The sequence below is a fragment of the Pectinophora gossypiella genome, chromosome Z (genome assembly GCF_024362695.1).
Source record: "Pectinophora gossypiella chromosome Z, ilPecGoss1.1, whole genome shotgun sequence".
Lineage (NCBI taxonomy): Eukaryota > Metazoa > Arthropoda > Insecta > Lepidoptera > Gelechiidae > Pectinophora > Pectinophora gossypiella.
The window spans coordinates 8,238,606-8,261,385 of record NC_065433.1 but is presented as its reverse complement, the minus strand read 5'-3'; the positions used below and the strand labels follow the sequence as shown (position 1 = coordinate 8,261,385).

The window sequence follows — 22,780 nt, the reverse complement described above, 5'->3', positions numbered from 1 at the left end:
CTGCCACTTCAGCTTTGCAATTCTCCGAGCTATGTCGGTGACTTTAGTTCTCCTGCGGATCTCCTCATTTAATAATATATATAGTTAAATATAAAAAAGGTACTTACCTAAAGTTTGTGAATTTGTCTGTTCATAATGGGGAAATTAGTTCTACTTATTGGTTTTTCGCAACGTCACGCAGTTTTATATTCCAACATACCGCGCGCAGCGCGATATATGAGCCAACAGAATAGATTTATTTATCGCGTAGCCAATAAGGTTGGTTCATTTGACGCAACATGCGCGGCATGTGGCTGCCGTGTCACGGCTGCTGGTCAGGCAGGCAAGTACCTACTTCCACCCGTCTCAATTAAATTGAACCGCCTCAAAGGGATTCGTACCTTTGTGAATGCAAGTCAATTATATTGCACTACTGAATATTCATATTCACTTGATGGAATTGAAATGCAATCAAGCTTTGATATCGAGATGTTCAAACAAATGAATAATTGCTGATTTATTAATTGGCCACAGGTCGACATAAATATGCGCAAAAATTCTCATAAATGTCAATGTACACAATACAGTATTACAAAACTATTTATAAATACTTACACAAAAGAAATAACAATTGCAGATAAGACAAAAGAAGTAGAATAGTCGGCCTTGTTGTTAAACAGCAACTTCTTCCAGGGATGAAGGAAGCTAAGTAATAAACAATAATAATCGGGCGGTGCACGGCCATAAACACATACCTAACCCTATATGATATACACCTACACATACACTAAGCAAACAAAAAAAAAATAAAAAAATACCTATAGTAATGTCAATAAATCATATATACATTATAAACAACATAATATACAATACATAATGTATTTAACCTGTAACACAATATTTTAAATTAAATACCCAATGACGTCGTCTGGGAAAAATACAAAAAAATATAAGTAACTAAATTAACCCCGAGACCGAACCCGGGTGTAGTCGTTAGACCATATCATGGGCCTTTGGCGGTTCAATGGTAACCCTGACACCGGGGTTAGAAGAGAGAAGAAGACGAAGTGTGAAGATATAAGTCATTTTATCCATTCTGACGGGCTAGCCAAGTGGTAGATAAGAGTGGCAGATGTATTGAATGAACACCTTGCTTGTGTCTAGGATAAATATACCCGCGAGGCTAGGTGTCTTTATTCGCGCTGATCACCCTCAAATTTCTTATTCAAGTACTTACAGACAACGTTAATTAAATTCTGTTTTTGTCTTAAAGTACTTCAAAGACAAACCTTCCCTTTTCACCCGTTTCCTCCTTTTATGTTCAGTTTTTGTAATAATTGTTTGTGTTTTTCAGACATCCAACGTCAATATTTTGTATAATAGCAACTGAGTTCTGCGAAAGGTTTTCATTCTGTGGATTAAGAAGTAAGCAAATATGTTTCTCGGAAGTTTATTCCTTCCTTTATAATTAGCTAACAATACAATCTAATTTATTAGTCCTTAAAAGAGGATCAATGAGACTTGCTCAGGGTCGGAAAGAGTGAAGTGTAAAAGGGGAGGTCTATTATAAGCAGTGGGTATCCACCCACCAGTGGGGATAGAAGCTGTAAGTATAGATCATGAGAAGAAAGAGTGTGCTTTAATGACAGTTTACGGGAAAAAGGGAAAAAAGCACAGGTACTTACCTAGTACCAACATAACACTGGCATAACCTTAGAACTCCTTTTCGATTGCGAATTTTGACTCGTCTGTTGGTCTTAATCAGAGTAAGTATGTTATGATACAATACTTGAATGCGAGATAGGTACGTTCTTTACCCATCTTTGGCCGTTTCCAGTTAATAAACACTTAAAGAGGGATAAGTGCACTGCACATGCACAATGGATTTAAATTACTATATTGTTCACATTTTTATGTTAAGCAGAGCTTATCGTTATTATGGTCACTGTTCTAGTAAGTAAGTAATAAATAAGGAAGTCACCCTTGTAAACAAAGAGGGCGCGACTCTTGGGTCAGGCAAGTAGTTGTCTGGAGACCAGGATAGAAAGGATGTCTATAGAATAAATACTGAACATAGGTCTTTAAATATAATTATTCCTGACGTGTATTGTAAGTACATTTTTATTTTAAGCTCTTACGCTGGCATCGGGATCGTTGGGATAAAGGGAGATTGTATTTAACCGAGTGCGTGAATTTGACTTTATTTATTTTAATCACAACCGGAGTTAAAACCATTTAAACTAATCCGTTTAAAACGAAAAAAAACGTTTAAAACCGAAATCGGCTGCTGTTGATGACCTATTTTTGTTAATTATAACTACATTTTTTTTGATTTTACCGAGGTAGGGATATAACAGAGTAAGTACCATAAATTGTGTAAAGAATTTTGAATGTGTAATAAATATACTGTTATTAATAATAATTTACTTAGCGTGTTTAGTTCTATAGGTATTTTTATTGATATTCTATTTATAAACTAATAATACGAAACATGACGTCAAGTGACCAAAAATTGCCCACAATTAAGTTTAAAACACAGTTCTTTTATTGTTGTAGGCGAGTTTTCAACGGTTTAAAACGGCAATGTTTGGTTTAAAACGTTTTAAATCGGTTGTTTTACATCTATATTTAAGGGTAATGGATGATGGTGGTAATGAATTTCAACGTACTTACTTATTTATTGTCTGCCTTGTTCCACACAGGGTAAAGGGTTTCGGCTGAGCGTTGATGAACTAGTCAGACTACCTAAGAACTTAATAAATTAATGTTTTAGCAATACTGTCGCTGTACTTACGGAACGTTCTCTGTTTCCACGAGAATGCGGCGACTGTTGTGTACCATATATTTATTATGATGTGCTACACCATGCCTCTGATGGGCGCCATCTTGGCTGATAACTTCATTGGCAGATACAGGTACGGTCTATCGGAGTAACGATGTAAAGAACGGTAACTTTCTGCCCTCCACCATTTCCTATGGGGCGCCGACCTCACCCCTCCCTGGGTCTTACTTAAGTCTGAAGTGGCCGTAAGGGGGAGAGCGCGGGAATTTTCTCTCGCTCACACTTATACATTATTAGTCCGGCGCACTGTAAGGTTGTCATTTTTGTATGGAGTGTCTGTTGTGATTAGTATAACAAAACGATACGTAGCTAACGTTATTTTGTTTAGGGATTGTTTTGACTGTCTTCTCACATAAATACTTACACAATAGGAGAAGACTTGATTGATGAGTATACTTAAGTATTTACTCATTATGAGTTACAATTCTAATTATATTTTCAGAGTGATATTGTATTTTTCAATCATTTACCTGATCGGGATGCTTCTGACTTGCGCTTCAGCGATACCTCCGCTAATGCTGCCGCCTACGTAAGTTCTAATTTTACTTATTATCCATTTTGAGTATTTTTCATGTTGATTAGTGCTAATTAGTGCTAGTAAGACATAAAAAAATAGTTTCTCTACTAACATAGTCTTAAGCAAATACTAACAACAAATGGATCTTGTTATCTTAAATAAATAAATATTAATGATAATGGCTATTAGTCGTAAAAACACCTCCACCAACCCGCATTGGAGCAGCGTGGTGGAGTATGCTCCATACCCCCTCCGGTTGATTGAGCGGAGGCCTGTACCCAGCAGTGGGACGTATATAGGCTGTTTATGTTATGTATTAATGTTAAAATCTTTGGTAAGAGCGCCTTTAAATAGGCGTATTGTGTTTCCGGTCACAAGTTTTCAATGAGGGATTTTCCAGGCTACGTTCGTCAAAAACAATACAAATGGCTCTTTACAGATTTGCTATTATTTATACCCAAAAACAAAGATACAAGATGCATATTATATCTGTTTATTTATGTATTTATTAAGTACTACTACATCATATATATAAAACATTAACAACTAAGACAATTACTAAAATGAAGACTTATATATGTGGGGTGATGATCGAAATTAAACAGGCTTTTTCAATATCTTCTTTTATTTTTCTCCAAATGACCTTTACACCGTATAACGTCTTATCGCCATCTTAAAAATTACCCTACCCTAATATCCTCTGTCTCTTTCATACTTCACGCTTTTATCCTCTTACTCTTTCGCACATGCTCATACTTCGTTCTGATGTCGTTCCGTTCCTACACATTCGGCCATCCTCTCCATGACTGACCCCAGTCATGCTACTCTTATATACTGAGATTACATACAAACAAAATCTTTAATCTATTCTAAATTATCCTAGATACCAATAACATTACCAACTTCTTAATTCTATTCTTTTTTATATTTTTAACATTTTAAACTTTTCAACAATACAAACAAAACCTTTATATAGCAGCTTAGGTTGAAACATGAACATGGGAAAACTTAACACCTAAATTATTCATTTTAACCTTACATAAACAATTAGAATGAAACAAATATGAAAAACTAACGCTTAAATTCTTAATCATGACACTACTTAAGACGAATTAGAATAAAACAAAAAATCTTTAACACTTAGATTCTTAATTATAGCATTAAGTACCTAAAACACTTACAGTGAAACCAATATGAAAACTAACACTTTTCTTAATTTTAACAGTACCTTGAGCACTTATTTACGTTGGAAAAACTAACTTCATTCTATGCGAGTTCGCACGACAGTCAATAAAATACACACAAATGTAAAACACTGCAATAAAAAATAATTATATTTGATAATAAGATCAGTCACGGTTGAGGCCACGGTTTCATGAAATCTGCTGAGCTACAAGTTTTGTTAGGACCATCCCCCATATTGTCTACCTTTGCCACATCATAACGGTCTCTACCTTTGACACTTACGATTCGATAGGGTCCTAGAAACTTAGGCTTCAATTTAGAATTTGCAGCAAATTGAGTTTTCTTTATAGAAACCAAATCACCTACCTCATACTCCCGCGCTGGCTTTCTCTTTCTATTATAAGTACGACAGTTCTCTTCTTGCACCTTTAAAATTTGTATTTTTGCAGCCTCTCTCAATTGCTCTCTCTCTGCCATGTAGTCTTCACTGCTTTCTCTCTCTAGTAGTTCCAGAATGTGTGCTTCCTCCTTCATATTCATCCTTGTTCCTATTAATAGTTCAAATGGACTTGTTGCAATACTTCTCTGGTAAGTGGAATTTATAGCCCTTTGTAGCTTGTTTACATGTTTGTACCAGTTCCCTGGTTCTTCAATACACATCTTTGTAAGTACTGATATAATGATCCTGTGTACTCTTTCCACCTGGCCATTCCCTCGTGGAACACCTGTTGTTATTGTCACATGTTCTATATTTTCATTCTTACAGTACTCCTTGAAGTCGTTGCTTGTGAAAGCGGTACCCCTGTCGGTTATAAATCTTGAAGGATTACCAAAACATTGCTGATGAAGTTTAAGTTTGTCTAAAGTTTCCTTTGTAGTCGTGCTCTTAGTTGGATAAATCCATACAAACTTCGTAAAACCATCAATGACAGTTAGAATGTGATTGTAGAGCTTCTTTGTTTCAGTGAGCGGCCCAACATGGTCTAGATGTAGTGTTGATAATGGCACTCCCTTCTTATCAATGGGGTTTAGGAAACCTTCCTGTTTCCCCTCCTTCTTGGTAGCAAGTATACATGGTATACATGTTAGAATGAAGTCTTCTATTTTCTTAAGTAAATCTTTTATATAATAGTCTTTGGTTATCAGGTCTATCATTTTCCTTTTCCCGAAATGTCCAATGCTGTGAGTTCTACGTATAATTTCAGTTTCCATCCCTTTTGGTATTACCAGTAGCTTCTGGGGGGTTTTGTATAGCAGTCCATTTTCCACAAAATAGTCTAAATAAGTTTTTTCCTGGAGTAATTCCATAATAGCTTTCAGTTCTTCATCGTTTTCCTGAGCTCTTTTGACTCTTTCATGCAGCTGTCTCGTTATGAGTCCTGTGAAATACTGAACTCTACTTAAAGCGTCTACGTGCCTCATCTTTGATCCTGATCGGTGCTCTACAGTGTAGTCAAAGTCTTGCAAAAGTAATACCCATCGTGCCACTCTTGTACTAATTTCTTTTTTCCGTAGAGTCATCTCAAAGGCCGCACAATCAGTCACAATCTTGAATGGTATTCCATACAAATATTTACGGAATTTCTTCACACCTGAAATGACTGCTAACGCTTCCAATTCGTAGCTGGTATACTTCTTCTCGCTCTCAGTCGTCTTACAGCTGGAGTAATACACTGGATGCATCTCACCGTCGTCGGGACTTCGTTGCATGAGGATAGCGGCGTATGCATGCATTGACGCGTCCGTATGCAGCTCTGTAGGTAAGTCTGGATTATAAATCTTCAGAACCGGTTTCTCACATAGTTTTTGTTTCAGAATCTGGAATGCATTTTGTTCGTCTTCGTTGAACTGGAAATTCTGGTTTTTCCGCAATAATTTTGTCAGTGGTCCAGCGATTGATGCAAAGTCCTCGATGTACTTCCTGAAATAAGATGTAAGTCCTATGAACGAATGAAGTTGTTTAAGCGTCTTTGGTTCAGGGAAGTTTGCTACGGCTTTAATTTTGTCATCGGAAGGCGTTATAGTTCCATTCTCAATCACATGGCCCAGATATTCCACCTTTGTAGTTAATAACTCGCATTTCTTCCAGTTGATTTCCAGACCGTACTCACTAGCGGTCCTTAAAACCTCTTGTAAACGTTCCAGTCCTTCATTATAGTCTTTAGATAAAATTAATAAGTCATCTATAAAAATTAAAAGAATACCCTTCTCAACTAAGTCTCTAAAAATTATATTGATGTAACGAGTGAAGTATTTGGGGCAAATTGACAAGCCAAATGGGGCTTTTAAAAATTCATACTGCCCCGAGGGTGTCACAAAAGAAGTATATTTAATGGACTCCTCGCTCACATTCAGGTGAAAAAATGCATTTTTCAAGTCTAATTTACTAAAAACCTTAACCTGAGTCAACTTATCTATGTGATCCTCTATGACGGGGAGAGGGAACTCATCTTTCACCATTTTACAATTTATCTTACGATAATCCACGCATACTCGTATACCACCGTCTTTCTTTTTCACCAGAACTAGTGGGCTGGAATACTCCGAAAAGCTAGGCCTTATAATACCACTGTTCAACCACTCACCTATTTGGTTTTTAACTTCTTTCTCCTCGACTAGTGATAACCTCCTTGGCCGTTGGGAAACTGGGATCTCGTCAGTCAAGACAATCTTCATCTCGATGGGAGCCACCTTAGTCCTCTCAGGAACGTAGTTACTCACCAATTCTTCTACCTTTCGCTTAATCTGTGGGTCAGACACACAACATGGGGTCTCCTCACTAACAACACAACAAACTTTTTGTAACCAACAATTATTCTGTGGAATTACCATGACTGATCCTTTATCAATAACTACCACAACATTTTTCAAAAATTCGTGACCTAAAATTAGTTCACAGGGTATTACATCGTCTGATACTATGTGAAAAGTGCTTTCCAAAACTTGATTGTCGATCTGAATTGAGGTTATAAACTTTCCGAGTGAACTTACTTGTTTTTCTCCTAGTCCAGTCAGTGTAATACTTTCCTTCATAAAACTAGTTATATTTAAACTAAAGAACAGCCCTGACGTAATTAAATTTAAATCACTACCACTATCTACTAAACATTTAACATTTTTTCCATTAACCTTTCGCAACCCGATGGCTCCTGAAAGAGCCAGCGTCAAAAACAACTAACTCCCGCCGGCTCCCCAAAGAGCCAACCCTACTGCGCTCCGATTTCGCGCTTATTTCTCAGTTATTATAGCAGATATTGGCTTGTATTATATATATTTGACAAGGTAATGAAGTGAGCAACATAATGCTACCAAATACGAAGAACTTTTCAACTCTACTGCAAAAAAATTGGAATCGAAAAGTCGTGCTGCGCGTGGTGCACATTTTTGCATATCTTGTGAATAATATTGTGTTTTTTGGATTTCCTCGGGTAAAAAAGGTAAGTATTTATTATAATTATAGTTTATTTATCAAAAGAAACCTGAAATTTCAAAGGAATTACCAAAAAATAACTCAGTAAAATCGGCGATTGGGCATCGCGTTTTCGCAAAGTGTTTATTGCGTATTTTCAATGAAATTCTTATATCATTCTAGCTTCTTTTTATCTAAAATTTATCCAGGAATCGAATTATGTAATTAGTTCATGAAAATATGTACGTATAAATTTTATTTTAGTTGATAAATCAACCACGGAATAACTGACGCCGCCATTTTGGTTTATACAGGCTGTTATTTTTTAGAACTAATGTCAGAAAATCCGTCGGCTCCCCAGGGAGCCACGTACTAAATATATGTATGTATTTTTAACACGTGCGATGTTATCATTTTAGGGATTGAAATGAGTGATTCGGAAGAAGACCCGGTACAATCTCGGATAAATCCGGTACCATTATCCCTCGCCTACCCAGTATCGGTAACTCCCGGTGGGTCTTGCCCCATACCTTACCTTAGTTTCATTTTAGACTTTATTGTGAAAAGTAATTATGTGAAAACAGATAATCATTTCCAGACCTCAATCATACCTAGGTATGTCATCAATAACTAAATATGTTATTTGCCTTTTTAGACCTGGGTACCACCCACGACGCCAACAGTGGTTACGCCAAGGACAGCATCCCCTGCCCCGAGAAGATATCCGATTGCGCTAAAATTTTGCCGAGATATGTACGTTAGATGACAATGCAATATTTTGGTGGCAGTGAGCTGATCTGATGAATGACGTAATCGGAAGGTGATCACTGGAACTTGATGAAGGAACAACGTAAACTTATTGAATTTAGGTTCATCTGTTTGTCTTGACGAGCATTTTTATAAAAGCATGCTTTATAAATATATTTTTTAATTATAAATAAAATAAATAAAAAAGTAAATATATGTTTACACACAGACACGTAATTTTACTAAGTATTATATACCTACTTCCAATTATTTACATTACATAATAACAATTGAAAAACAGCATATTGACAGTTATCTAATAAGAAGTAGTTATAAAATAAAAAATATTAAGATTTATTACTGAAAATAGTATAATGAATTGGATACAATAGGTGCATCTAGCTAATAAAATTATTATAATCGTCTGATTTTGTAAAAAAGAATCAACCTGTACATGAAATCCTGAACTCCCCAGTGGCTCCCCAGGGAGCCACCTCGAAAGACGCGAAAAACGGCCGGGTTTTGACGGTTTCCGAGCCGCGATTCTCGGGTTGTGAAAGGTATAATCACGTTCTTCAAGTTGTTTACGTTTTGTTTGACAGATTGATCCGATTGACCTCCAGCCGTCATCTGCGCCGTCATCTCCGCCGCCATGTTGAATTCTACGCTCTGTGATTGGTCGAATCCATCAGCTTGCTTCTCGACATTGGTTGTTACGTACATCTGCTTCGCTGACGGGCCATATTTGCTGTAGCCGCTATTGCCGCCGTTAGCGATATCTCCTTTCTCCGTTCTTGACAAACTTCGTGACGTTTCGTTTTTGCATTTCGCTCCGATATGGCCGAACTCGTTACAACGAAAACATTTCAAGCCTTTATTTCGATGTGGACAATTATTCGATGTATGTTCCAGTTGTCCACAATTAAAGCACCGTACACTTTTTGTATGCATATTTCTCTGTTTATTCCGATCTTCGTTATGCATAAAAGTCGAACTTTTCTTTGTTTTTTCTTTGTAGGTTTCGTACAACTTCAGTTTTTCTTTTAACTCTGGATACGATGTGACGCCGTATAATAATATCTTGTTAGATTCACTATCCACAATACCGTCAATTATGTACTGGATTGCCACGTAATCCTTTAGCTTACCGCGTTTTGCCATAGCTTTCATCTCAAGCATATAATCATAACAGCTTTCATCCTTCCGTTTCTTACGATTACTCATAATTTCATGTACTTCTTTTGCGTCGACCCGGTCGGGGAATTCTTTAGATAATGCCGTCTTCAATTCTTCATAAGTCTTAAAGGTTTTTTCCGACCGAAGCCATGTCGCCGCTGTAGAAATTAAAGATCTTCGTGCTACAAGTAACTGCTGCGTTGGGGACAGGCCGAAAATTTCCGAGTTGTCTTCAATTTCTTGTGCCCACCTAGACACAGGGTAAATTTTGTCCGTGCCGGTGAACTTAGGTATAGCTTCTTGAACAAACATGAGATCGACGTGTTGTCGTGGACCTGTACATGACGTTCCCGTCGTGGGGCCTGCACCTGCATCGCCAGTCATCGTTGCGTCGTCGTAGTCGTCGTGGGACACGTCACCTCCTTCCTCACGTTGTTTGGAGCCGGTGTCCAAGTCGTGTTCTTCGTCGTCGTCGGTAACCTCCGTCGTATGTTGCCGGAGTAAAGATCCAAACACCTTATTCGCCACTTTCACAGCGTGACGGGACGCCACTGCACCACGTAGTCGTCGTGAAAAAAAGATATGCCCGCACAATGGCCTCGTGTGTCGTGTGCGCACCGCGTGCTGTTACTGTTCGTCGTCGTGTATTCCGATCACACCCCGATGAATGTACTTGAAAAACTCGCACATTCGATCCCGGACGAGCCCCCAAAATTATTGTGGGGTGATGATCGAAATTAAACAGGCTTTTTCAATATCTTCTTTTATTTTTCTCCAAATGACCTTTACACCGTATAACGTCTTATCGCCATCTTAAAAATTACCCTACCCTAATATCCTCTGTCTCTTTCATACTTCACGCTTTTATCCTCTTACTCTTTCGCACATGCTCATACTTCGTTCTGATGTCGTTCCGTTCCTACACATTTATGACAATTACAGTGTACATAGCATCTACAAATTAGTACTTAATTAAATTAACAAAGCAGTCTCTATTTACCCTTAACTGACAAATATGAATAAAATATGAAATTAAAGTAGAATAAAATAAAAATAACAAAAATATGAATTTACTTATTACTTACTAGATAGTTTAGAATTGGGTCTTAAGTATTTTTAGGACATTTCTCACAAAACTTGAATGAGTGTCATGGAACACATCAAGGTTTTCAGCGCGACCATTGGCGAAATTGTATTGGTTGAAAATTCTAGTCATCGGTGATTGCAAACTCAAGTTTGTTTTAGACGGAGGGGTGTAAAAAATGTTTTTAATTTTATATCGAGGATATTTATAGGGAATTCTGAGTGAAACTCTGTTAAGTAGGTGATCGCAGTGAATATGTCCGTTGATTAACTTGTGTAGGAATTTCATGTCCAGCAGAAATCTTCTGTTGGCCAGAGTAAGCATGTCAAACTTATCGAGACGCTGTCCGTAAGGTTGCCGATGGGAAAAATCTCTGCTACAGTAAGCCAAATGTCTCGTAAAAGCTCTTTGTATGCCCTCAACACGTTGTGAATGAATTGCATAGAGGGGACTTCATGACGTACTGGCATATTCAAAATGGCTACGCACAAGAGCATTATAGAGGAGGATCTTGGTTTCGAGGCGTTTAAAACTAACCGTATTTCGCTTAAGAAAACCAAGGATTTGGGCAGCTTTTTTTTAACTGTCTTATCAACATGAGATGTGAATGTCAGTTGACTATCCATAATAACGCCCAGGTCGCGTACTTCCTTCACCTCCTTTACAGCTACGCCGCCAATCTCGTCCATAGTAACAAGTGTTTTTTTCTTTCTAGTGTATTTAATATGAAAACATTTGTTAACATTGAGGGACATACAATTTTGCTCGCACCAGGTTTTAATCGCATTCAAGTCATTCTGCATGAGGAAAGCATCGGCATTGGAATGTATAGTATTATAAATTTTTAGGTCATCTGCAAATAGAGAAAATTTGGAATTTTTGATATGATCAGTAATAAGTATCATTGATGAAGACCAAGAATAGTATTGGTCCAATATGGGAGCTTTCGGGAACTCCTGATTTAGCAAAATATGCTTCAGATTCATAACCGTCAACCGCCACACTCTGTCTGTTATCCACGAAATTGGAACGTTAAGCGAAGGCAACTCTTAAAGAGCCGTCTTTAATTTCCAGGAGTCCTTTGGCCCGTAGCGGAACAAAGTAGAACAAAGTGTAGGTGTAGGCTGTTTATTTTTTTTTATTTAAAAATATCACCTGTAAGTAAGTATATATGCATCTACGAGTATTCCTGCCTTGTGTACCTAAATAATAAATCGCATAAATAAAGGTGGCAACGTAATAACATATGTTATGAGAGAAAATTGCCACATTTTCAATAATGCTCCCGACGAGGTACACTCGACGAGTAACATAATAAATTAACAAGCTTCCTGAAAGTGCCCCGGTAGCGCACCAGCTATAATTAGCGCCTAGACTGAAAGTAATACAATTAACTTAGGTAGCTGGACTTGCTTTATAGGTAAGTATACAAATATGAGACTTATAGGAGGAGCTCGGTGGCGCAGCGGTAAACGCGCTCGGTTTGCGATTGTTGAAGTTAAGCAACTTTCGCAAAGGTCGGTCATAGGATGGGTGACCACAAAAAAAAGTTTTCATCTCGAGCTCCTCCGTGCTTCGGAAGGCACGTTAAGCCGTTGGTCCCGATTGCATTAGCAGTCGTTAATAACCACCAATCCGCACCGGGCCCGCGTGATGGTTTAAGGCCCGATCTCCCTATCCGGATGGATAGGGAAGGCCCGTGCCCCAGCAGTGGGGACGTTAATGGGCTGATGATAATGATATAAATATGGTCGGCATTGTAGATTTTTTCTGTTGCCGATAATACTTACCTATGGAAAGATAAAATAAAAAGTGCACTTACTATTTTCCCAATGCTCCATCGCAGTTCGACCGTATTTTTATTCTATTTGCGCCGACTTCAGAGTTAAGATTATTTTTTCATTGCATTCAACAATATATTAAGTTAGGTAGTACTATTTAGGATTCTATTTAAGATTCTTTTTTCATTGTATTCAACAAAATACTAACTTAGGTATTACTTAATTAAATACCTACTTTAAACTCGAGTAAGTGATATTGCCACCCACTCACGTCAGAACCACTGCCCTATTTTTCCCTAAAAAGGAGCACGGAGAATACTACACCGACAAGAGCGTGGCTCTTGAATTAGTGATGATGAGGTAATATTGAAAATATGATTACGTAAGTAACCTGGTGCTACTTGATAAAGTGGGAGAGGGTCGGTCATGTTTGCAGAATGGAATATGATAGGTGTGCAAAAGCTGTCACGAAGAGGCAGATCCAGGAAGCGATTGAAAGATGACCTGGACGCGTTCGAGACGGATTGGGCAGGGGTTGCTGAGGACAGGGAGAAGTGGAAGCTCAGAGGGGAGGCCTAATCCCAGCAGTGGGACAATCCAGACTAGTAAGAAAAAAAACTTGGTCCTACGCTATCGTAAGACTCGAATATAACTCGGCCTTATGCTTCGTTTAATGTACGTCCGGACGCTCAAACCTTTACCAATGATACTTACTTAGATATTTTATATAAAATGACCTAATCTGAGCCTCTACGTATTATAATATATATTATATCGAAACGCAAGATTCCTAATAATAAGAATATCAGCATAACGTTTTCATTTTTAACTTGAAACTCTCTAAACCTATTTTTATGAAACGTTTCTCAGAAATACGACAACAAACTCACCTAGACTAACATATACGACTTACGTGCATTGCACACTTACTCTTATATTCTTGAAATATCATTGATTTTTTAGATAAATTGCTTCAATGTGGCCTTTTTAACCCCCAGGTCTACTTCGATGCTCGGTCTTATACTGATAGCCACTGGCACTGGAGGCATTAAACCATGTGTTGCAGCCTTCGGAGGTGACCAGGTAGGATATAAAAAAATCAGATACGGATAAGTATTGCAAATTATAAAACCTAAATAAGTACCTATATTATTTACATGTCAGCAAGTAGCCGTTATATGAGGCATGTCAGGGCCTTTGGTGGCTCAATAGTACCTAATCCTGACACTAGGGTTAGGTTTGCCATTGATCACACAACCCATACGAAAACAGATTTTGAAAAAGTAACAATCAAAGTCACATCTATTTCCCATTGGGGTAGGCAGACAATCGAAATATTCCACTTTCTAGAGTCATGAAGCACCATTTTCGCTTTTTCCACTCTTTTTATCTATTATTAAATATATTGCTAGTTAAGTAAATTATTGCTACTGATATTTCTTTGAAACTAAATAAATCTTTACGCCGAAGAAACAAAGTGTTATTCAGATTCCAACAAAACTTAAACAGTTATACATAGTTGCTAGAAAAGTTGCTAGAGAAGTTATACATAGTTGCGAGTGGCTAGAAAGCAACTTGCATCTCTTACTATGACCACTGAACACAATTGTTTTCTAAGAGCTAGAGGCAAGAAAGCAAAGCAGAATGAAATAAACAGGCCCTATTTGTAATTGTTTAGTAATATTTTTTTTAGAATAGTTGTAAAATAAATGCACATTATGAAGTTATACATATATTATGTACATACGCCTATTTCCCGTTGGAAAAGGGGAACCACGGAATTTGAAATAAAGAAAGAAAGAAAAAACACACACATACACACGGTACCTATTCCGCTTTCTACGAACCTGACACAACACTGTCGCTTCTTCCACTTTCAAACAAAGCAGTTATATATGTGTATGAAATGTAAAGGGAACATTATTGTTGAAGTTTCGCCTGCCTGAGGACAACCAGCGCCTGCAGCGCTTCTTCTCGACGTTCTACTGCACGGTGAACCTGGGCGGGTTCATGGGCATGGTGGTGACGCCGGCCCTGCGCAGGAGTGTCATGTGTTTCGGGGACGACGCCTGCTACGCGCTCGGCTTCGGATTCCCGGCGTTGCTTGTGCTCTTATCTATCAGTAAGTTTGACTCCGTGGTCCAGTGGTTGAGCATTGGGCTCTAGATCTGGAGGTTCTGGGTTGGAATCCCGGTGGGGACTTAATCATTAAAAAAAAAACACTTTGTGTCCCCTTTTTTGGTTAAGACATTGCAGGCTGATCATCTGATTGTCCGAAAGTAAGACGATCCGTGATTCGGAAGGTACGTTAAGCCGCTGGTCCCGGTTACTACTTACTGATGTAAGTATACGTAGTCGTTACATGAGTCATGGCAAGTGCCTTTGGCAGCTCAGTAGTAACCCTGACACCAGGGTTGATGAGGTTGGTAATCCACCTTACAACACACACGATAGAAGAAGAAGAAGTGACTGCACTTTTGCTCTTTGATTGTACCTTTGACTACACCAATTGGATAGACATGAGCTTATATTGGAAATTTTTTTCTTCAATATATTTACCTCTAATTTGTATATTGCGCCCCCTTCGGTTGATTGAGGGGAGGCCTGTGCCCAGCAGTGGGACGTATATAGGTTGTTTACGTTGTATATTGCCTCGAGCCATTTCTGACAGATATGTGTACGTAGTCAAGCTCACAATTTGTATTGATTGCAGTTATATTCGTCGCGGGGAAGCCTTGGTACCGGATTAAACAGCCGCGCGATAACACTACCTTAAAATTCGTTTCGTGTGCTTGGGTAAGTGCTGAACAATACTGTATTAAGTAAGTAATAAGAGGATCTCTTCATAAAATGAACATTTCAAGTACTTAACACAGCTTAGTTATAATAAGCCTATGTACGAGTAGGCCCCACTGCTGGGCAATGACCTCCCCTCAATCAACCGGAGGGGGTATGGAGCATATTCCACCAAGCTGCCCGCTGCTCCACTGCGGGTTAATAGTCGGCTAATAGCCGGGACTAACGGCGTAACGTGCCCTACGCAGTACGGAATCATCTTATTTTTTTAAACTATCAGGTATTTACTTAATACTTGATAAAAAACAATTTTTTTTTACAGCTATTTGATTTACATCTTATAAAGCTTGTCTGCTCTACAGGATGTTAGTAACATCGTAACGAAAAGTTTGAGGGATGAGTTGATAACAAGTGGAATTTTCCGTCCCAAAAGTATGTAACTGAAAATAATTTAAAAAACACTAAAATTGTTATAACTTTTCCGACAGGAAATTCCACTTGATACCGACTCAGAATCATGGTCTGAATCATTCCCTAAAGTTTTCGTTATGGTGTCACTAACACCCTGTATTAATTAAACTATTAATTGGATTGTCAATCTTATTTTCTGAGAAGCACTAGTTAAGTAAAATACACGATAAGTCTGACGATGCTCTTTCGGGGTAAACATTACACAACATTAGTTTACAAATCAAATCTTTAAAGATGCAAGAAAATATTTTTTCCTAATTTGTCAGAACTTTGTCTTAGTTATGTAATTGGAGAGCTAGGGCTCCCAACCGGTACAAAAATTAAGACAACTGGCCTGAAAATGCCCACTTGTGCGAACCTCGGCTGCGGGCGTCGTCTGAGTGGATTATATATTTAAAAGAATAAGATAAGCGTTGAATGAGGGAAACCGTCGTCCACGCCCGCAGGGTCGGTATCGGGGTCCTGCAGGGGTAATCGTTACATGAGCCATGTCAGGGGCCTTTGGGGGCCCAATAATAACCCTGACACCAGGGTTGATGAGGCTGGTATTCCACCCCACAACCCACACGATAAGAAGAAGCATGGTTAACATGCACAACGTGATAAAATTATCGATTGATTCAATGAATTTTGTCGAAATCGATAAGTTTGTTCATATTTTGACAGAACAACATTGCTTACACTTGGGTTCACATGTTAGCACCAATCGACAAAACGACATAAGTATATCGTTAGAATGGATAAAATGACCGTGACAAAATTTTATCACGTTGCGCATATTAGCTGTCCTGAAGTGTTTGTTGTCGCAAGCTGATTGACCGCCTATATGGCTAGAGTAGTCGGGTTGTCAGGGTCTTTGATCGTATATTACGTATATTTCGTCCTTAAGGCGCCAATATTTTTCAGTACTGTTCCAAATCGGGTTGAGTTCGGAAGCTGCAACTACCAGGGGATTTAGGTGGTGCGGAGCAGAAACCTACCTAAGTAGCATCGTCTTACTTATCAAACATTACTCTGTATCTCTCGGAATAGGAAATTGGGTACCTATAATTTAACATTATTATCGTTCACGACCTCCGTGGTCCAGTGGTTGAGTGTTGGGCTCACGATCCGGAGGTCCCGGGTTCGATTCCCGGTGGGGATATATCACAAAAATTACTTTGTGGTCCCTAGTTTGGTTAGGACATTATAGGCTGATCACCTGATTGTCCGAAAGTTAGATGATCCGTGCTTCGGTAGGCACGTTAACCCGTTGGTTACTACTTACTGATGTAAGTAAGTAGTCGTTACATGAGCCATGTCAGGGGCTTTTGGCGGCTCAATAGTAACCCTGACACCAGTGTTGATGAGGTACTTCACCTCACAACCCACACGATAGAAGAAGATTATCGTTCAATATTAGATTGCCAATTTATAAATGACCATTCACATCCAGTTTATCATCATCATAGAAAATTCCGTGACCCTGGAAGGCGGGATCATACGTCATGAATAACCTCACGATTACGGGCGCGGAGGAATCAATCTATTTCACATTACCATGCGTGTCCTTTCATACGCTGGTTTTTGTGCAACTAATGCCCGAAAAACTATCTCAATGATTGATGTTTCTTCTGTGCCCCTTCTAAGACGTGTCGTCATTAGCGTTAGCTGACACTTGGGCTGCCACAGTTTATAAAATTCGGCACATTATTTTTGGTTCTGAATTTTACTAGTATACAAAAAACATGAAAAACGTGATTTTTGTTTTTGTAGCACTTACCCCTGCTTAGGGAAATTCACAAAGAGAAAATTTAAACAGAAAAAGTCATTTAAAAATAGCTAAGGTGTCATCTTTACGATAAGGTTAAATCTATAAGTAACTGTAGACTTGTCGGTCTAAAGTAATATTCATCATCATCAATTTAAGAGCCACGCTCTTGTCGGTGTAGTATTTTCCATTCCAGTCTATCAAAGGCCAATAAGAATAAAGGCCAATATTCTAGATAGATGGCGCCGTCGTCGGCTTAATGAAGATCGATAGATCGAAAGAATTTCGCGTGGACAGGGGGAGGACCCGGTGGTGTAATGGTTAACACGCTCGTCCCGGCTTGACAAGAGCTGCGGGTTCAAGCGCCGTCCGAGTTGGAATTTCTTTCGATTTAAATTTTCTCTTTGAAATACGTGATACACAAATTCGAAAACAAAGTATTTTATATTGATAAAGTATGTCGGACGACACTCACTACTTGGCCACTCATCATTGCTCGATCCATAGTAGTCGTGGAGCGCGATAAAAAGTATTGTAAGTGGAACACACTGTCTATTCGCATGTTTTAACCGCTAGACTAATAGACAATGGATAAAAAAAGATAAATTAGTAGAAAATGGATTTAAGTATGTATTATATACAAAGTCTATTGGAAATATATATACGAGAAATCTAGTTGTAACATTCTGTTATACTTAGACGGGGATATCGGATAGGTACCGTCTAGATATGATACGAGTAGATACCGACAGGTATGACTACGATGGTGTGTGCTGGATTGTAGTTCGAATTTTAAACCTGACGTTTTACAGATAGAACCCATTCAACCAGTCCAAGGAACATGCTATTCTTAACCAATCCAATGTAATTGTGAACTGTATTTCATTCGTGTAGCCGAGAGAGTAGTTATTCGTTGGTGTGGTCATTGTACGAGTTCGTCCGAACCTTGAATCCGCCTACTGTTTACATGCGAATACAAAGGAAAGCCTTTGTCTGACGAACATGGGAGAAACCATGGCATGTACAGGTGTCGCGTCGTTGGACGATGGAGAAACATCGACAATGTCAAGAAAGATAATATGTAAGAAGACATCGACTTTCTCATGAAAAATCGCCTGAGAATTTAGCCAAGTCCTAGTAAAAAATAGAGTTGTTAATGCTACGCGTATGCTATGGTGGCTCTACGCTGCCGTTACGCTAATGCTGCGCCAACACTAGTGAAACTGTGACAATTCAACATGAGTAACCAAATGTCACATGATTGGGTTATGTTAATCCTATATCTACATTTTTATTAATTTCTTTAGTGTTAGTACTGAAGGATGTGGAAACATTTTGGCTCTAAACATTTCACGTCTACGCGCCCCAAAAACAAGCGATTCCCTACTTATGAAACAATTTATATTTCAATTAAACATAAAACAAGCGTCCTGTACGGTCCTTTGTTAGGTACCCGTACTAAATTGCAGTTAGGTACGTACCTAGCTAGCGAGGGTGGCAAGCCTGGCAAGTGATGAAAAGCGAATTCCTAGTTAGTTAAAGGAATCTAGCACACCCTGAGCCTGTGCGACAGTTCTCTCCCGGCGTTGTGTGCTCGGCAATGTACAAGTTACACAGTGATTTTCTTTGTAACGGAATTTGTAGGTAAGGTGGGTAAGTGCTAAGGGAATTATTTTTATTGACGTGACCTAGTGTGGGTTGGTATTAACCACTTGGCCGGAGAAACGGGCAGCGCTAAGGGCTCTCACCCAGTACTAAGGGAATGGGAAGTAAGAAATAGATAGGTAGGTATATATACCTAGGTATTCGCTGAAAACAAATACTCTACCATTCTAAGCTCGCGCTCACCTGGGCAGTCAAAGGCATGTTCTCTTTCGTCCCGTTTGTCCAGACTATCCAAAGCAAATTTCCAACACGTCACGTCAAAATCATTTTTTCAAATCGGTTTATAAAAAACGATAGTTCTGAAGCAACCAAGATTAAAAAAGACGGCCAAGTGCCAAAGCAAAAAGGGCAAAAATAAAAAAAAAAGATTTATTTTATTCTGTTATTTAGTATTTGTTGTTATAGCGGCAACAGAAAAACATCATCTGTGAACATTTCAACTATCTGACTATCACGGTTCATGAGATACAGCCGGGTGACAGACGGACGGAAGGACGGACAGCGGAGTCTTAGTAATAGAGACCATTTTTTTACCGTTTGGTCACGGAAGCCTAAAAATCAGTCAATGAAATAACCTCTTTTTTGAAGTCGGTTAAATACTAGCAAAAGGACACTCATTCAAACTTATGACTAAGTCGGCAGTACTATACAGGGTGTTAGTGACATCGTAACGAAAACTTTGAGGGATGATTCAGACCATAATTCTGAGTTGATATCAAGTGAATCATGGTCTGAATAATCTCTCTCAGTATTCGTTACGGTATCACTAACACCCATACCTACTTGTATAGCTACTTGTACGGGGTGTAATCACTTACACCCTTACGATGTCACCATCGTAACAAAAAAAATCATGAATTTTGCGACGGAAAATACCACTTGATATTAACCCAGAATCATGGTCTGAATCACTCTCCTGAGTATTCGTTACGAAGTCACTAATACCCTGTATGTCGTACAGGGAAGGGGTACGTTCTGTTCACTCAGAAAACCATCAAGGTTTCAACTTGTAATAACTCGTTGGTCGCCAGTCTGCGCTGAAGAGGAAGATGCGGTACGACCCGGCGGTGGAAGGCGCGCCGCGGGAGCACTGGCTGGACTACTCCACGGAGCAGTACGGCGAGAAGCTGGTCTCCGACATGAAGGTCGTGTGCTCCATCCTCTACATGTACCTGCCCGTGCCTATATTCTGGTCGCTCTTCGATCAACAGGTAAGTGCGTGTACTAATATAATTTTTCAACACACTAGCTCGTAAAGTACCTCTTCTTCTTGTATCGTGTGGATTGAGAGGTGGATTATAAACCCCATCAACCCTGGTGTCAGCCGTCTATTGAGCCGCCAAATGCCCCTGACATGGCTCTTATTGCATCGCTTTTAGGTACATAAAACTTTGGAAATAGTATTGAATTTTTCTTCCCAAATGTGTTGAAAACATAATAATTATAAAACGCGTGAAAATTGGTCATTACAATACACTTGTATTATATTACAAAACGAAAGATCAGTCTTCTAAGTGTTGTCTTTTGATCATCCACCAAGGGTTCGCGTTGGACTTTCCAAGCGTCGCGCCTGCGCAGTGAAGTGTTCGGCGTGACCCTCCTACCGGACCAGCTGCAGGTGATATACTGGTTTTTAAGATCTATCGACCTCATTACTCTGGTGCCAGGGTTCTTTGTTATTGAGCCACCGAGGAAACTTGACATGAGTCATGTAACGATTAGTACTTACTGTAAGTAAATAAATAGTACCGATCAACGCCTTCACTCTCCTATCGGCCGATGTACCCTTGCGCTTCGGGCTCATACTTCTCGGACCTTCGGATAATCATCTGCCCAAACCTGCAATGTCCTAACCAAACAAAGAACAGTCTTACAAAACCGTCAATCCTTCAGGAATCAAACCCTGTCCTCCAGATTGTGAGCCGAACACTGTAGCCATTACACCTAGCCAAGTTGGAAATGCTCCTATTTTGCGACTCACTGACATAACGTAGATATAACTCGTGCGAATCGAGATTCGATCGAGACGCCTCAGAGGTACTTACGCGTCGTCCTTGACGTAACGTGTTTAAATTCGGGCGTGTTATACAGTGGACCAGCGTGTTGTATGCTCTCTATATTTCCTCCGGTTGATTGACATAGGGCCTGTGACCCGCAGTGGGACGTATTGTGGGTTGATGTTGGCTAGGACCTGAATAAGGCTATGCTTGCAGGTAATGAACCCGGCAATGGTGCTGCTGATGATCCCACTGTGCCCCGGCGGCGCGTGGCCACTTCTGCCCGACCTCCCCCCGCTGCAGAAGATGTTCATCGGTGGCATGCTCGCCTCCATGGCATTTGTATCTGCTGGAATCCTACAAATTGGCATCGAGGTAAAATCTTACCCCATAATAGGTATTTATGGTTAATTGAATTGTGGTGAATGGGTTGGCTAGCACAAAACGCAGTGGAGCAGTCGAGTCGAGTATGATCCGTTCAGATTAGCTGTTCCATAATATATACTACACCGAAGTCATTTCTAAATGTATTAAAATAGGTACTTACCTAGATATTACTTAAAATATGTATGTGTGTGTGTATTGTATGTTTTCTGTCATCACCATCATCTCCCTAGCACAATCTTGTTTTTTACAGGATCCGATTACCTAACCTGAAGATTTGACAGGTCCGGTTTTTTACAGAAGCGACTGCCTGTCTGACTTTCCAACCCGCGAAGGGAAAGCCAGCCCTATACAAGTTAGGTTACATACCTCCGAAAATGCATTTCTCGGGAATGTGGGTTTCCTCACGATATTTTCCTTCACCGCTGAACACGTGATAATCATTTATTATCCAAACATGAATTCGAAATTTGAAATTCGTCCTTCGTGTAGCATCAGCGAGCTTTAGCGTAAACTGCGAAGGATTGTGTAACAAAGTTTATCATTGTTCCCGAGGGTGGGTTTTATGCGATACGTCTTTGAGGCGTGGATTCTGCTGCATATTCTAGCATTTTACCAGGCCCGCTGACAATACGCCGACCTCGCCGCAGCCCGTGCGCCCCGTGCAATTTTAAACATGAAGTCTACAATGTTTTCCTCATTTTACGACCTTTTTACTTTGTAAGAAACGTCTTAACGTGTTTTATAAGTTGCAATATGAGATTGTCCGACAATCTTGTTAAGAAGTCTGATACAGAAGAGAACGTCAAAGGACTAGAAATAATGGCTTTAGAATGCAGAAAGCTATGTCTAGCTTGCTAACGCGTGTCTTGGTTTAGGCGTAATAAAATTGCGTAGAGTAGAGACTATATATAGAATTGCTAGCGATTCCCTATAGCCTCATCATCATCATCAATTTAAGAACTACGGTCTTGTCGGTGAAGCATTTTCCATGCTG

The 22,780-nt window shown here is 39.3% G+C and overlaps 1 protein-coding gene across 1 annotated transcript in view; it reads left to right on the top strand.

Annotated features, from left to right (window-relative positions):
• The window catches only part of LOC126380255 (uncharacterized), a 52,991-nt gene that overhangs the window by 18,771 nt on the left and 11,440 nt on the right, over positions 1-22,780 (top strand). Inside the window, exons 15-23 of the mRNA XM_050029533.1 lie at positions 1,334-1,404; positions 2,753-2,894; positions 3,264-3,350; positions 13,719-13,803; positions 14,653-14,842; positions 15,434-15,516; positions 20,434-20,613; positions 20,943-21,020; positions 21,616-21,774. Coding sequence (XP_049885490.1) covers positions 1,334-1,404; positions 2,753-2,894; positions 3,264-3,350; positions 13,719-13,803; positions 14,653-14,842; positions 15,434-15,516; positions 20,434-20,613; positions 20,943-21,020; positions 21,616-21,774 — 1,075 coding nt within the window. The remainder of the gene's footprint in view (positions 1-1,333; positions 1,405-2,752; positions 2,895-3,263; positions 3,351-13,718; positions 13,804-14,652; positions 14,843-15,433; positions 15,517-20,433; positions 20,614-20,942; positions 21,021-21,615; positions 21,775-22,780) is intronic.